Below are 16,783 nucleotides of genomic sequence, written 5' to 3' on the forward strand. Positions count from 1 at the left end.
ATGGACTTTAATGTGTTTTGTCCTAGTAGATTAGGGATGACATGTGTTCTATCTTATGATAGTGTTTTTAAATTGTTATTTTTCCTAATCATGGACAATGTTTTGTTGAGCACGGAGTATGTGATAAGCTTGTAAGTGTCTCTTTTTTAGATTAAAAAAGGGATTTAGAATTATTGTTTCTTTTAATTCTTGTGATCTTAATTAGCTTTGTTCACGAACTTGAAATGTATTTAATTTGCTAGAGGTGTAGCAAATTATTTTTCCTTGTTGATGGTCTAGATGAGACCAAGTTGATTTCCGGGCTTATTAGCAGAATTAAAAAGGCTTGACTTAGCAAAGCTAGAATGGCCGTGCAAATTTGAAGTGTAAGTGCCCCACATGAGGTAAGGATGGGAATTAACATTCTATATGTCTTTAAACACTATTAATATTCTGTGAATGTTAGTATTGTGGGGGTTGCAGATATGTATCAGCTGTTTATTTGTTTAGTAAGTATTTCACACAAGAATTTGGTTGATACTCCCTAATTTGTTACCCGATTCATGATTATTTTCAGGTGGTATATGTGATGTGGAGTTTTCCAATAATGAAGAATTGACTTCTGTATATGTTTCACATAAAACATGAAGGCTTGTGGGACTGTGGGTGATATGTATGCTGAATATCTGTTACGTTTATCATGTGCGAGCTTGATATGTTAAATCCTTGAAATGTCTCAAGTATATGTTTTCCTATGACATGACATGTTAGTTTTGCTCGTTCATAGGATTTGTTCTTGCTTCCTAAGCTTTATTCTGCTAGTAAAGTTGATGAGTTCATCATCTAAGGTGTATTGGATTAAAGCTTAAACTAGTTGTGTATCATCTTGGTTTTACTTTCTTGATCGAAAGTTGTATTTAGATGTTTGTTGTGTGGTTTATATATTCATGTAGTGGTGAATGGAAAATTCCTGAAGCATATGGATAAACTTGATTGACTAGTTGTGGAAAGAAGCATGTTAACGCGAGTTGTGCACTCTCTTTGAGTCTGATATGTTTGAGAAGAGTGTATCTTGCCTTGCTATTAGAAATCCATCTATTTTAAGTATCTTTCAAGGTGAGTTGAAAGGTGGTTGATTGGAAATGGGCTAAAGGTAAGATACTAGGTTGTTAGGATTTACTCTATAAGTTTGGTGCTGACCAACTCTTATAACTCACCTGGTTTGTTCTAAGCTTGTCTGATTTGCAGTAAGGTTGCTTAAGCTTTCTAGCATGATTGATTGTAAATCAAGGGTGTGTACTTTAAAACGCATGCACAGGTGACAACTTAGAAGATGAGGTATTTTTTGCTCATGATGTTATATCCTTTGTGATATGTATGGTGAGTGGGGGTTAGATTTGAGTACTCTAACTTGTTATGTTAAGTTTTTCTTGGCATGTGAGTTGAACTTCTTGATGCATGTGTGATGTTACTATGGTTCGCATTGATAGAATTCATTTGCTAGAATGATCATAAGTTGTTAACTTCACATGCATGTTGTTAATTGAGATAAAGATGTATACGTGTCTCTAAGCCAAGAGACAAGTACAAGATAATGTGATAAGCAGAATGGTTCTAAGAAGTATGTCGATGAACTAATAAAGGTACGCATTAATCTCATTATTGTGATGTAGAGAAAGTGGTTTGGTAAATTATATCTATCATGTCTAAGCCAGAGTTGTTTTCATGATTTGGCCTTGATGTTTGATTCAAATGTGCTAATGTTTTGCAATCTAAATGATGAACAAACTATTCTTGACGTGTAGTGGTTTTGTTGTAAACTATATTGTTCATTCTGTTTGTCAAGAGAGAATTACTCAATTATTGTTTGAGTTTCAGATAGTACAGGGATGAAGGTTAATGTGAGAAAGTTTCTCAAATACCTATCCAGTAAATTCTAAAAGAGACAATGATTGAATGAACATCGATGATTAGTTGAACCTCTTCAGTGTATGATTTTTACATGATGAAGGGTGGTGCTCTATTTCGAGTGAGCTGCAAAACAAATTGTTGTACACTATCCATTACGAAGCAAAGGTTCATTAGATTGGATGACGTGTGTCAAGAAGATGATTGTTGCAAAAATTAATCTCTGGAAGTTTGTCCATTGTGGGGGTAAGTTGATCCTCATGTTCTCTTCATTATTTTTCACAAGTGTCTATGTATGTTGTCAGGAACTACAGATGTAGTGAAAAAGTTAGACAGATCTTGTGGAGGTGATACTCATATTAGAGTACGTGAAATCAAAGAAGAATCAAGCAGGTCCTTATACCAGGATGAAGCACAGGTAAGTGCTTGATTGTCTAAGAGAATATATTTAAGATCATGTGGGGTATTTTAAATTATTCTAGTGACAAAGTTTAAAAATTGAGTCTACATCCTGAAGTGATCTGGCTTAATAACCCTCTAATTTATATGGTTATGAGATGCTTTGGTAGACTTGTTGCTTGATGCTTGCAGGTTGAGCTTTAAGTGCTCTTAATATGTCCATAACCCAGATTGGGTGGTCAATTGTGACAGCTTACATGGACACACCGAAATGTTTCAATTTGTTGAACTTTTGTTCTGAATGGGTCTGGAGCCTTGTTTTGGTTGACTCATTGTTGGATTTACACCATTTATGTTTATTGAATCTATAACCTTTTTCAGTGGTTTGTTGATCAGGTGGATTCAGTAAGGTTGAGCGTGTCTCTTAATGTCATTTGTCCAGTTATTCTTTGAGCAGGGATTGATAATGGTTCTTAAGTGGATTTAAGACCATTAGCCCAGTGGCTCTTAGAGTAGGATTGATAATGACACCGAAAGTGGAAGGTTGAGCATTGCTTGCTCTTAATACTACTAGCCCAGTTGCTTGAGAGGTGGGAACGATAGTGATTCTTAAATAAATTAGAATCACTAGCCCTGATACTTCTCGAGTAGGGAACGATAGTGGTACCGAATGACTGAGGTTGGGAGTGTCCCTTAATGCATCTAGCCTAAGAGCTCATTGAGCAGTGGATTGATAGATGCACCGTCGAGTTGATAGGGTTGAACTTTTCGTTCTTAATGTTCTTATTCCATTGCACAGAAAAATCTAGGGTTTGCAAGGTGCTTGAATGTGTTTTAAGCCTGCAAGGAAAGACCCTAGATGTGCTGTGAATGTGTGTTTTATGCACAGACGGAACACCTACGTGAGTACGAGGGGTGGCCTCCTTCAAGGGAAAATTGTGGTGTAGTTTTCCTGAAGTACTCATGAGAGCCCAAGGTGTAGGCCAAGATTGGCGGAGTTGCTTAAGCTCTAAAGTCAAGGTATGTGCATTCAAGGTCCCTTCCTCGCTCCTAGGAGTTCAAATCTTAGGATACTCACTAGGGAAGTGTTGAAAACCTTGTGCACTAATGTGTTAGTTCAAACCTTTGGATACTAGCATTTAAGTACTAAGACTTTCATTTACTGTTCAGATTTCATGTTGAAGATCCGCTCGCATTAGTGGGGGATTGTTGGAAATAGTAATGCAAACTGATGACTCGCGCCCGATCGGGCGGAGGTGGTCAAGGAAAAATAGAGATCTCTCGCGCCCGATCGGGCGGGCTTAGCCCGACCGGGCGGCGGACTCAAGTTTTGACGAGCCCAATCGGGCGGTTTCGCCCGATGGCTCGCCCGGAATGGGGATTTCAGATCGCCCGACCGGGCGCGACACTACGTCTGGAAAAACTTGATCTCGCGCCCGATCGGGCGGCAGCTAGCCCGATCGGGCCCGCCTTTTTCCTAGGTCGGTTTGTTTACGTGTTTCCTTTTTCCAGGACTCATATAAATATGAGTCTTACTTTTTCATGAGATTTATTCACTTTCTAGCCGAAAACACAAACCTACCTTTTGAGATCTGAACAGTTCTTGAGCAATTCCACTCTTCGAGTTCGGGTGTACGGATTACGGAGAGAGTTGCGTTAAACTTGGGGGGCGTGCGTCATCGGGAAACCTGTACCGGTGGTGGCGTATTTCGCTTCTAAGGCAGTGGATTTTGTTCCACGGCGCGACTGTGAGTTTGAGATCTTCAATCAAGTATTTTCCCTTTCATCTTCTCTATTTTGTTATTGGAATCAACAGGTATTTTACCAACATACTTAAGTTTAAACAAAAAAAAAAAAAGGGTTCGTTAAGTTGAATTCAAATATATTGTTTTTACTGTGAAATTTTAATTTGTAATATTCATGTTTAATTATTTAATTAACACCTTATCATTTTTATTTATACAACATATTGACTTTAATTTTAATTTATGTTTTACTTTGATCATATTTGCTACTAATATGTCAAAAACAAATGGCATTACAAAATTAATACAATTTAAATTTATTATTCGATTTGTCTCGGTGTATATTTTCAAAATATTCAAATCGTATGATAAAATTTTTATAACCTCAGAAGAACATAGCTCTAGTGGGTTTTTTTTTTTTTATAAAAAAAAAAAAATTATTGTTATAATTATTTTATTTTTTTTTAATTTTGATCAAGAATAAGTTATAAGGAACATTTGGCAAAATTGAGAACAATGAGAAGTAGTGAACAAAGTTATAGTCTACTACTCACTCTCTATCTATCTAATGATACTTAGGGTATGTTCTCTTCAAATTATTTTCATTTCATTTCATTTCTTAATTTCCTTCTCTCACAAAATATTCAGTTCAGTTCAACTCCAATAACTTTAGTTCAGCTCAGTTCAGTCAATGTCCTTAATTAATTAAGAGATTTATTATTTAAATTACAAGCATTGCGCGCATAGGATATTACATATTGGCGATATTGCTATACGAGGACTTGACACTTGACTCGATATAATATGATAAACAGATGGCCAATTGAGCATTGACCCTTTAAACCTTTCTAATTACCTTTAATTAACGTAGTTAATCGATGTCAACTAGGATATTAAGTACTTAATTAAAGAGTAGCAATGCAATATCTGCCACTCAACTATAAATGGTTTAGCTCCTTAGTCCTCACGTGCCTGCACATGCAAGTGACCCCAAGGCCCAAACTACACTCTAGGACCCACATGAGATATCTTTAGATCTATAGATAATCATAATTAAACGACTAAAACAATCCCTAATTATAGTAATTAATCCATTTTAATTAAGAGATTTAACAAAATAAAAGGAAACAAATATAGATTCCAAATTTAGATCACAAGGTCAGGGACTTGCAAGTTTACAAGTGATATCACATGCATGGTAGTCAAGTCACGTGATTAGAAATAAATTAAAAAGTTAAGGTCTTTATTATAAATGATAAGATTTTAAAAGATAGAATGATTATGAAGTTTATACAAGCTTTACAAACTACCAATTCTAATTTGGATGCTTTTTAACTTACCTTTTGTTAAATTTGACAGCGAAGATTGGAACTTTTAATTAAAAGCTGTTGCCATGCAATTTCATACATGACCAAAAGAAAAAGAAAAAAATTGACCTTAAAGTACTGAAATTATTTCATGCAAGTTCACATGCATGAAATTAATGTTGAAATTTCTATACAAATAGTAAAAAAGGGCCGAGAAATTTGATCTCTTTTGAGTTTTTTTATAGCCTAGTGTCCAAGTAATGAGCATAATTTTGAATTTGAGTACCCGACACAAGTATTGAACATTTATTCGGCTTTTTGGTTCATAGTTATAATATAACTTATAAGTAACATTCATTATATTGAACAATAATATGCGTCGTTTAAACTCTAGAAAAGAGAGAAAAAAAAGCACCAAGAAGCTAAGTATTATTTACAATGTCACCACTTAAATTATTGCATGTATGCCCATATATGGGTGCCATCATCTAAAGCAAAAACATATCTAGTGCTATAATATAAATATACGAAGTATAAATCATAAATAAAAAATAAAAAATAAAAAAAGGTCCACAGCTTTGCTACCATACATACATGAATGTCAATTTTTTTAAAAAAAAAAAAAAATCCTAAAAAAAAGGAAGAGGATAAAGGGAAAAAAAAAAAAAAAAGCTCCAAAAATCAATTTATCTGGATTTTCAGAATATCCACATGCAATTAAATTGTCTATTTTCTCATGTAACATAGTACGAGTAGTAATGTGCATTTGTGTTAGCATTAAGGACTTTGAAGTAGCATTGATTCAAAAGTAAAGTACACATGGTATAAAGTTTTATGGGCCCAGTAACCATCCAAAGTAGAACTAGCAGTCTAGCACTATTATACCAAACTATCTACATTAAAGTAGCCCATTGTATTGTAAAGGTATTGTAAGTTTGTAACATCGAATGCCAATTCACATCAAACCCCCCTATAAGGTACGCCTTTGATTGCACAAGAGTTCTTTCTCCATATTGCCATTTAGCTAGCTAGTTGAGCTTGAAGCGGATGAGTAGCGACTTAGTGGTATCGTTCTCCACCTTATATTTTTGGGATACAAAGATTGAAACTTATTCGAGCTAATAAAACTATATTTAAAAAAAAAAAACAATAAAATTATCTTTTAATTAGTTGGTTTAACATAGGAATTATCACTTTAGTATTGTTTTGTGCATGAATATTTATTTTCTTGAAAGTGTGCTAACTTATTTTGCTAATTAGGAAAGCTGATTTCATTATGCTGGAGAAAGAAATTTCTTGTGAATGATTGTTTATGGTTAACAATGTCAACAAACCTAACACTAAAATTGTAAAAAAATACCCTTTTTTCAGAGGAAACCGTTAACATGAATTCGTCCATTCTCATTGATGTACCAATAGCTGTTTTTTTTTTGTCTTTTGGTTTTTTTTTTCCATACTGTTTCGGATGAAAACAATGAGACCTTGCCGAAGTTCCAGTGAAGTGGATGAAGACTTGTCCGGTCCAATAGATGCTGGGTCGAAGGTTTCCTGCACGGCAAAACACACATAAACTGGCCTCGGGGGTGGATCCGAGGAAGACCCCTCCGATGCCGAAGTCAAACAGTGTATTTAGAGAGAAAGCTATGCAAGAGATTTAATGCTTGAGGCTTTTGTGTGTGTTGCATAAATGAATGAATTGAAGGCTTTTATACCTTGGCATGACAAAAGGAGGAGATTGATTGGGCCGGATTGAGTCATGGGCTGACCATGACAATTTGGACCAATTGACACATAGTTGACTTGGCTTGATTGGAGGCTTGGGCCTTGACCTTGGAATATTGAATCATTTAATGACTAGGCCCAATTAGATAAATTGGACCCAAACAACTTGCCCCCCAGACCCGATTTGGAAGGATGACTGGTCGGGTTTGAATCCAATAAAAATGGAGGGAAGCAAATGATTTAATTAAATCAAAATCAAAAGATTTAAATTTTTGAACAGTTATTAATTAAATAACTGTAATTTGGATAATTAATGGGAAATGGAGTGGATAGTGGGCAGTTAACCAAGTGAGAAAGTGTTTAACGGTTAATTAAGGAGGCATTTAAGAGAAGTTTAAACTTTTCGACCTTTGAGATTCTCCTTCCTGGAATTATAAGGTCTGATTCGCATTTTCGCCTCACTTCTTCACCAACTTACACTCGAATTCTCACATAAACCCACTTTCGCTTCGAATTTTTAGCGCAATATCCCCGAATCTGAGTTCGACACCCAAATCCGTCACTTCCACCGACTTGACCGGCGCATTTCGGCCTATTTGAAGGTAAATTTCTTCGAGTTTTTTTGGTTTTCTTGCCTTTTTTGAGAGAACTCCTCCTTTTCCCACCTTTCTTCTTCGAATTTGGTTATGGCTCGAGGAAGAGGGCGTCAACCAGGTCGACGGGGCCAGGCTGGGGATCCCCGTGACCGCGCCAATGTTTGGAACGGGGAACGAGTCGGGGAAGACCCGGAGAGGGGAATTCCGGCCGTTCCTTTGAATGTCGCGCCACCTCAGTAGGACGCCGGGGCCGGCGAGGCGGAGCAGCCTGAACAGAGAGAACGGGCTGGGCAGGCTGAAGATTTGCCCCCTGTGCTTTAGGACCTGCTCCCTGGGCATGCTGAATGGCAAGACGCCGAGGCTCTGGACGCCATGGTGAGAAATACTCCTTACTCTTGGTGGGTTCGGCATGCCGAAACCTACCGGTTCGCCGAGCAAATTGAGTTGCACTACGACATTTTCGAAGAGGATGGGCATTGGTGCCGAATGCCCTCGCCGACTGACAGGATTCACCGCCTCCCTCCTGGATATATAGGGGTATACACTCGGCAATTGCAGTATGGGCTTCGGTTCCCCCCTGGATCCCTTCGTCAGGGATATTTTAATAAAGTACAGGATTTCCCTGTGCCAATTAACACCCGTTAGTATTCGGCGGGTGATGACTTATCTCTGGGTGTGCCGGTTTTTTGCCGTTGAGCCGAATTTGCACTTCTTCCAAAGGATGCATCAGCTAGTGCAGAACATCCAGAGCGTGTACGACCAATATGGGTCTTCAGGCTGGTGGCGAATAGAGAGCCGCCCCCAATATCTAACTATGTGGCCGAACGATTCTTCGGATAAGGATTGGAGAGGTCAATGGGTCTGGGTGAGAGTTCCCGCTGATCCGGAGCACCCTTATTTTTTCGGAGCTCCCCGATACCTCTCCAGGCCTGATCCGAACATGCAGGATCTGGGCCCTGAAGACCCTGATGCCGCTCGTCACCCCAGCTACGAGCAAATGAGCTTCTTCGGGAAGCAGAATAACCCTGGGGGAGTTGGCCGAATGAGATTTATCCCGGCCAGATGGCTTCCAGATAACCATAACGTCTTCCAAGAGAAGATGTTGGCAGTTGTCGGCCTCAACCGAAAGTACAGGGATGGTAAGTATGTTCGGCTGGGGCCGAGGACTTTGACTTGTTTAATTTTCTGCTTATTTTTTATACTTATTCCCTCAGTCTAACCTTCATCTGTTCTTTTCAGAGCTGAGCGAAGCTACCTCGGGTATTGACTATAATCGGCTTGGGGTGAACGCCGAACGAGTCATTCTAGATCGGGCTCCGGCGATCATGGCTCCGAAGAACCGTCTGTTGCATCTGCACGAAACGGGCCTTCAGATCGAGGCTGCCGCCGATTACACCAAGCAGAAGCCTTGGTGGGAAAAGTGGGATCCTTTGAGGCCTTTGCTCGCCGAAGAAATACTCGCCGCTCAGGCTGCCAGAGAGGTGACTAGGGCCATCAACTCCCTAGAGAGTGGTGAGGTGACCTCTAGAGCTGCCGAGGCCCAGCCGAAGACATTGGTAAGTCTTTCAGCAATTATTTTTTTTTTTACTGATCCCTTCTTGCTCCCCCACTTCTACAGTCTGAGGGAGAGGACAGAAGGAGAGAAGGAAAGAGCCCATCATTGTCAGACGACCTTTCAAAGTTAGAAACTTCAGACTCTGACGATATGGACGATCAACCTCTGGAACAGAGGAAGAGGAGAAGGACGGGCCCAACTGTTACGGGTCCGGGAGAGTTTACGTTGGGGCCGAGGCCCGGCGTAGTAATAAGGGAACCGCCTACTGGACTGGGCAGGGTTCCGAGAAGTACAGGGGGTCCTCCGCCTCCGGTTCAGCCACCGCCGCCGATCCCGTCGCCGCCGAAGACTCCTCCAGCTGCTGACATGGAGGTGGACCAACGGACTCCTGATCCGAAGGCGGGGGTTCCTGAAGGGGTTTCCAACAGGGGGAGCGCTGCTGACTCCCTGAGATTGAGATTGTTGAAGTAGCCGAGGAGGCGGCTACTGCTGAAGCCGGGGACCCTAGGGGCTTCACTGAAGAGATCCAGCGGGAGGTTGACGCCTTGATGCGTCAACCTCTCGGCGGGGCTGAAGAGGTCCAGGCTGGAGGGGACCAGACTGAAGGAGGGGAAACGACTGAGCCCGAGAAAGCTGATGAAGTTCCGTCAACTTCGTTCTCCTCTTTCAAATCCTTCCAATCTGTGGATATGGGGTTCTCAGCCAAGAAGTGTTCTATCCCTGCTGGCGTTAGGGCCGAGATTTGGGGTAAGCACAAGAGAAGCGCTGAGGCTTATTTTGGCGGGTGCTCCGACTTATCTGAAATGGAGCAAGTCCGAGAATGGTCTGTTCGGGCCACTGCTGGAATAGCCGAACCTGGTCCCTCAGTACCAAATCCTGCCCGAGACAACCAGAAGCTGCTGATGCAGGTATGCGACTATATTCTGCACTTTCAGCGTCCCCAATTTATCCCGTCACTTTTATTTGACTTAGATTTAATTTTGGTGCTGCAGGTTGTCTACAACCACACCATGACCTGTGAGATGATTGACACACTCCAGGAAAAGGTGGACATTTCTGAAACAGAGGCAAAGCTTGCCCAGCTGAAGCAAGAGAAAGCCGAGCACAGAGCTCAAGTTGTGATTGACTCCTTTGACACCTTCTACGCTGAAATGGAGCGGGACATTCTGCCTCAAATAGATGAAGGTGAAGCCTTGCTCAACGCATTCGGCGCGGTTGATGTTCCCAGCCTCAAGGCCAAGATCCAGCAAAAAATTGACATTGAGGTCAAATCTCAAGTGCTGGCCCGAGACGAGATATCTCGGGAGAAGATCAAGATCTTGGAGGGTAACGTCAAACAGCACCTTGAGGCCTGCAAAGTGAGGGAGAAGGAGCTGATTGAGGCTAGGATTCAGCTGGAGTCTCAACGGCAAAGCATTACCGGTCTGGAGGTTCAGCTGAAGAGTCAGGAAGAGCGCTTCTCCCAGGCCCAAGCCCGGGCTGAGCAGACTGAGCAGCGGCTTGCTGATGCCGAGGCCCAGTTGGAAAGACAACGAGAGTCTTCCCAGAAAGCCATGGAGGAAGTGCAGAAGAAGCTGGCCGATGCTGAGGCCTAGCTAGCCCTCAGGGTTTACACCCGGGAGGAGTACTCGACTGCCTACCTCAACGGTTATGGGGTAGCTCGGAGACTGGCTCTTCATGCTGCGCCTGGCTTGGATTGGTATCAGTGTGAAATCTGGGTTGAAGACCCCGCGGATCCTCATATGTAGCAAGCTAGTCAGGCTGAAATTGACTTGTTGGCTCGCCTCCAGGCCGAGGATGCTGAGATGAGGGAAGCTGAGCTGAAAGAGGCTGAGGTGAAGGGAGCTGAAGTCCAGGCTTCAGTTCGACCTGCTTCCTCTGCAGCTGGGGCTGATGCCGCGCTGGATTCCACCCCCATAGGGATGCCAGACCCTCCAGCTGAAGCCTAGGGATTCGGGCAGTCGTCTTCAGAATCTTGCGGATCAACGTGCTCTTAGAATGAAAGATGTCGTTTTCTGACTGTTTTTTTCCTGTTTTTGCTTCAGCTTGCCTCAGTGTACAAACTATTTCTTTTTGCCTTTGTACGCATTTCGGCAGCTGTTATTTTCCGCTTGTGGGCGGCTGTCGATATAATCTTTTAGTTTATTTGAACACTTAAACTTTGGGGCTCGTTATATGAGCGTGATTTCATCAATCTGATACTTTTTCTTCAATTGCTTTGTCTTGTCTTGAATGCTTTACTGTTTCTGAACTTGAGAAATTTAGCAAAAACTTGCTAAGTACAAAGCTTTCGGCTTGAAGAATTCTGCTAAAGATAAACCTGCACTGATAGTGCCTCTTGCCCCCCCAGAAATCTGAAGACTCAAGTCTTTGGATTGCTGTGTTGGGTATTGTTTCTTTAACTTTCAGACAGAGCTGAATAAAAGATTTCTAACAGCTGCTGTTATCCTTGATTTTCTGTCTATCTTTTGAAATGGATATCCGAAACACAAGGCCAATTGAAGGCAATGTTTCGGATAATGGCTTTCTGGGATACAAGGCTCAGTTAAGGCAATATCCCAGATTTGTCCATGGACTCATGTCCTTGGAGAACAAGTCTTACTGAAGTTTGACTTCAGCTGAAAGACCAGAGTTCAAAAGACGAGTTTGTCAGCAATCTGAAACCCAGTTACCCTAAGGCAAAGGTTTCAGACGAGGCTGAATAAAAACCCTTAAAGAGTAGATAGAATAAAGAAAACTTGAAAGAATAGAAAGTTGCAAATAATTATAGAAATGGTGGCTCTGAGGCCTCTCACTAATGATTCAAAATGTACTTACAAAGATTGTTCTGCCCCAAAGGGTTTACACATGATATTTTTTAAGTACATCAACATTCTAGTGATTTTTCAGCTCAGTTCCATCTAACTGACTAAGTCGGTATGTCCCTGGCTGAAGCCCATCATAGATTTCATAGGGTCCCTCCCATGCAGATGAGAGTTTCCCATGGATTCGGCCTTTCTGAACTGCAGCAGCATTCCGAAGGACAAGGTCTCCAATTTTGAGAGGCCTTGCCTGGACCCTTCGGTTGTAAAATTTGCTGATTCTCTGCTTATAAGCAGCCATTCTGTCTCGGGCTGAGTCCCTTACTTCATCGAGGAAATCGAGAGATTCCTTCATAAGTTGCTCATTCTCAGCCGAGTAGTGGTGCACTCGTAAACTTTCAGAGCCGATTTCCACTGGAAGAACGGCTTTGGCACCATACACCAGCTCAAAAGGTGAATAGCCCGTTGCCTCTTTTTTCAGTCGTCCGAAGCGACTAGAGGGTTCCTGGGAGCTCCTCTATCCACTTGGACTTTTGATCTTCAACCCTTTTCTTCAAAGCGTTGAGGATTTGTTTATTTGCAGCTTCGGCTTGGCCATTACTTTGTGGATGATCAAATTGCCTCCCATGATCGAAGACAAAGACCTTCGGAATACCGAAGCGGGTAATAATGTTCTGCCAGATAAATTTCCTAACAGTTTGTTCTGTGATACTCGAAGCTGCTTCACCCTTAATCCACTTGCTGAAATAGTCGATGCCGACTATTAACCATCTTTCTTGGTAAGGTGCATCTGGAAAGGGTCCCAAAATATCCAGCCCCCATTGGGCAAATGGGAGTGGATTAAGGATCGGCTGAAGGTTTCAAGCTGGCTGATGGATGACTGGTGCAAATTTTTGACATTTTTCACATTTTCGGACCAGCTTCTTAGCATCTGAGATCATGGTGGACCAGTAATATTCGGCCCTCAATGCCTTGTGGGATATGGTCCTTCCCCCGATGTGGTTCCCACAGATGCCGAGGTGAATCTCCCGAAGGATGTAATCTGCATCTGTTGGTCCCACGCATTTCAGCAATAGCGCTGAGAAGGACTTTTTCAGAAGCTCCCCTCTGAAGACGATGAACCTCGAGCTGGTTCTCTTCAGCTTGGAGGCCAAAATTCTATCTTCGGGAATTTCTCCCCGAAGCTTGAAAGCTAGGATAGGATCCATCCAGCTGGGCTCTGGGTCAGCGCAGCACACTTCAGGTGCTTCGTCGACACTTCTTTCTCGGCGCACTTCCACCTATACAGATCTGTTCAGCTCTGTTAGAGTTGAACTGACAAGTTTGGAGAGTGCATCGCCTTGAGCATTCTGAACCCTTGGGATCAGCTGAACTTCAAAAGTTCTCAGCTTTGCAATGACTGATTTGATCTTGGCAAGATAGCCTCCTAGCTGCCACCGATCTGATAGACAACTAGCTGAGAGTCTGTCTTTAGGCAGACATGTTCGGCTTCCAGGGAGATGCACAATTCTAGGCCAGCGATTATCACCACCCCTGCCCCCGAACCATTTACAGTGGAGGATCCATCCGTAAGCACGGTCCAGATTTTCTTTTCGTCGTCTAGAGTCTCTTGGTACGAGCATTCGGCCAAGAAGTCCGCCAGAGCTTGAGCCTTGATGGCTGCTCTCGGCTGGTAGCTGATGCTGAATTCAGTGAGCTCGAAAGCCCACTTGGCCAGCCTACCAGATTTTTCAACTTTATCAAGAACTTTTTCCAGCGGCTAATCAGTTAAGACCACTATCTGATGGCAATCAAAATAGGGCCTCCGCTTCCGAGCAGCTACCACTACTACAAAGGCGACTTTCTCGAGTGGAGGGTAGCGAGTCTCGGCATCCGTCAGAGTGTGACTGACGAAGTAGATCTGTTGTCCCGAAGGAGTTGAATAAGTTCACAATGGGTGCTCGGATCAAGGTCCATCCCGATTGTTACACATTTCTTAGCGTCTCCTTCGGTCAGCTCAACCGTTTCAGTCTGCTGGTCCAGGTCCATTGTTGATGGGCTAGACTCTTCATAATCTGGCCTGCTGTCTATGTCAGTAGGCGTCCCAGACTTTTTCTTCTTCGGCTGGCTCCCTGAGTCTTTCGGCTCAGATGAAGAGCCAGCCCTTTCTTTTTCTGGCCCTTTTTCTCTAGGCACAGAACCTTGGGCCGAAGCACTTAGACCTTTCGGCTTTTTGGTACTCAGCTCTGTTTCTTTTTCTTTCTCCTCCTCATCCTCATCGTCGTCATCTGGGCGACTAGTGGATGGCTTGAGGTAGTTGCACCTTCGGGCCTCCTTTAAGCTGCCCTGGATCCTTTCGGGGAAGCCGGCGTCTGAAACGTAGATCATCAGCTGATGATATATTGAGACGACCCCTTGGATCTCGTGAATTATAGGTCTCCCCAAGATCACGTTGTACACTGAAGGAGCGTCGATGACCAAAAATTCAGTCATGACGTTCCTAGCTGCTTCATCGCAGCCGATGGTGACAGGAAGCAGAACCTTCCCATCAGGATAAGTTGAAGTCCCATTGAATCCGGATACTGGGTAGGATACCGGCGTGAAGTGCTTAGGCTTCAGCTTGATTTGATTATAGGCCTTTCGGAACAAAATATTTGCTCCGCTACCACCGTCAATTAGAACTTTGCTGACGTCGTGGTTGGCCACCGTGGCGATGATCACCAATGGGTCCTCATGAGGGAACGTTACCCCCCGACAGTCGGCGTCTGTGAACGTCATGTTCGGCACCGGCGACTGAGGAGGTTGCATGCTAGCGTTGTTCACCTGGTGGGTCAGAGCCCTAAGGTGTCGCTTGTGTTCCCTCCGAGAACATACTCCTCCCGAGATAACATTGATTGGAGGGAATTTTCCCTCCGCATTTTTACTGTTCTTCCGGGGGAGTCAAGGTCCTCCCGAGAGTCTTTTTCTGAATTTTCGGCCTCTTTTTTCTCGCGGTGATCCGCGATGTATTTTTTCAAGTATCCCTTCCGGACCATGTCTTCGATCTGGTCCTTCAGCTGGATACACTCTTCAGTGTTGTGTCCTGATGATTCGTGGAACTCACACCACTGATTTTTATTCTTGCGCTGATACCACTCGGGGGGTGATCTCGGCTTCCTATATCTCTGCTCTTCCTTCGTCACGCTGTAGATCTTGGCGCGCGGAAGGACCAGCGGAGTATAAGACTCATATCTGCCTGTGTATGGGGCAAATTTTTCCTTCTTCGGCTCGTTGGCCGAAGATTGCTCCGAGGCTTTCGCCTTTCCTTTCGTCTTCTGGCCTTGGCCTTCAGACGGTTGTTTTTGCTTCCCACTCCCGGATTGGGGTTGGGACTTTGTTTTGTTCCACTCTTCGGCTCGGATGAATTTATCCGAGGCATTCAGAGCTTCCTCCAAGGTCTGCGGGGTGTGCATGACCATGAAGTGTAGGAACTTTTCGGGCTGAAGGTCGTTCTGCATTGCAAAAACTGCCAGCCCTTGGTCCAGCTGAGAAACGCTGGATGACTCGTTGCTGAAACGGGTCAAGTAGTCCCGGAGACTCTCGGTCTCCCCTTGCTGCAGGCCCATGAGCTCAGCAGTTGTCTTCTCTTGGCGGTTTGTCGTGGAGAATTTGCTCTTGAACTTGGTGGACAGGTCGTCCCACCTCGTTATAGAGCCTTCCTTTACTCCCTTGGAGATCCACGCTTGCGCGACCCCCTTGAGAGTGGTGGGAAAATATTTGCACCAGGTCGCTTCGGACCTTGGGCAGAGATGCATGTGCCCCTCGTAGGAGGCGATATGGTCCTTCGGATCTGAAGTCCCATCATATGTAATGTGCGACGGTATTTTAACCGTAGGCACATGTTCTTCCAGAATCCATTGCTCGAATGGGGAACTGGCGGGTAGCATAACGGCCTTGCCTTTGTTCCTGGCCGAAGGGACCGCGCTCTGCCCTTTTAGAGAGGTAGGAGTGGTTTTCGTCCCTGGCTGGGAAATTTGGGCCTCGGCTACAGGGAACGAGAGGCGGATGTGCACGCTCGGCTCCCTGCCGCCGAGTCGGTCGAGTACGCTTCGGCGAACAGTCTCAGGTCGCTCTCGGTGGGCAGATTCCGGCCGAGAGGCTGAGCTGCTGCCCTTACGCGTTTCTGGCCGAGAGGTTGAGGATCCTTTGAAAAATTGAGGGTTCTTTTTCCTCTCTCTTTTAGTTCTCCAAGTATCCTCTTCCCACTCCTCCAGCTCCCGGAAGGAGGGAGGCTTCCCCCCATCACGGTCTAGCTTCCTCCGCTGATGCCTGGTATGCCGAGGAGTTCGATCACGAGGTGGTGGCATATTTTGTGCCCTCATTGCCTCCATGAGCACCGCTAGCGCTCTCGCCACTTCCTCCGAGCTGGGCCCCGTCAAAGGGGTCCTCGGCTGAGTGTGAGAGTGAGAGTGGATGGTCAAATGTTGGCTTTGGGGCACTGATTGAGTCCTATGATCGGACTGACCTCTGTTAGACCGAGGGGGACTCGGTCTATGATGAGAGTTGTGAATTACGGGAGAAAGGGAATCCTCCCGGTATGATCCTCCCTCCGAACTGGCACCCTTGGAAGAGTTCCGGTCCGGCGAAGGTGATGGTGTAGGAGTTTTAGGTCTTTCGCCCGCTCCTTGTCGTAAGCTTTTGTTCTTGCGGTTCTTAGCCATTGCTACTAAGATGATTGCAAGATGATTTTGATTGGCTTAAAGATTTTTGAAAGTCTTCCCCACAGACGGCGCCAAATTGTTTCGGATGAAAA

At 43.8% G+C, this 16,783-nt stretch overlaps 1 protein-coding gene across 1 annotated transcript; it reads left to right on the forward strand.

The window, feature by feature from the left end:
- Window positions 1-9,759: 9,759 nt before the first annotated feature.
- LOC110700854 (tropomyosin-like) lies at window positions 9,760-11,160 on the forward strand. Its single transcript, XM_021878438.1, has 3 exons — window positions 9,760-10,119; window positions 10,204-10,800; window positions 10,960-11,160. The coding sequence occupies exons 1-3, from the start codon at window positions 9,760-9,762 to the stop codon at window positions 11,158-11,160; spliced, it is 1,158 nt and encodes a 385-aa protein (XP_021734130.1).
- The last annotated feature ends 5,623 nt before the right edge of the window (window positions 11,161-16,783 follow it).

The sequence above is a fragment of the Chenopodium quinoa genome, unplaced genomic scaffold (genome assembly GCF_001683475.1).
Source record: "Chenopodium quinoa cultivar QQ74 unplaced genomic scaffold, ASM168347v1, whole genome shotgun sequence".
Taxonomy (NCBI): domain Eukaryota; kingdom Viridiplantae; phylum Streptophyta; class Magnoliopsida; order Caryophyllales; family Amaranthaceae; genus Chenopodium; species Chenopodium quinoa.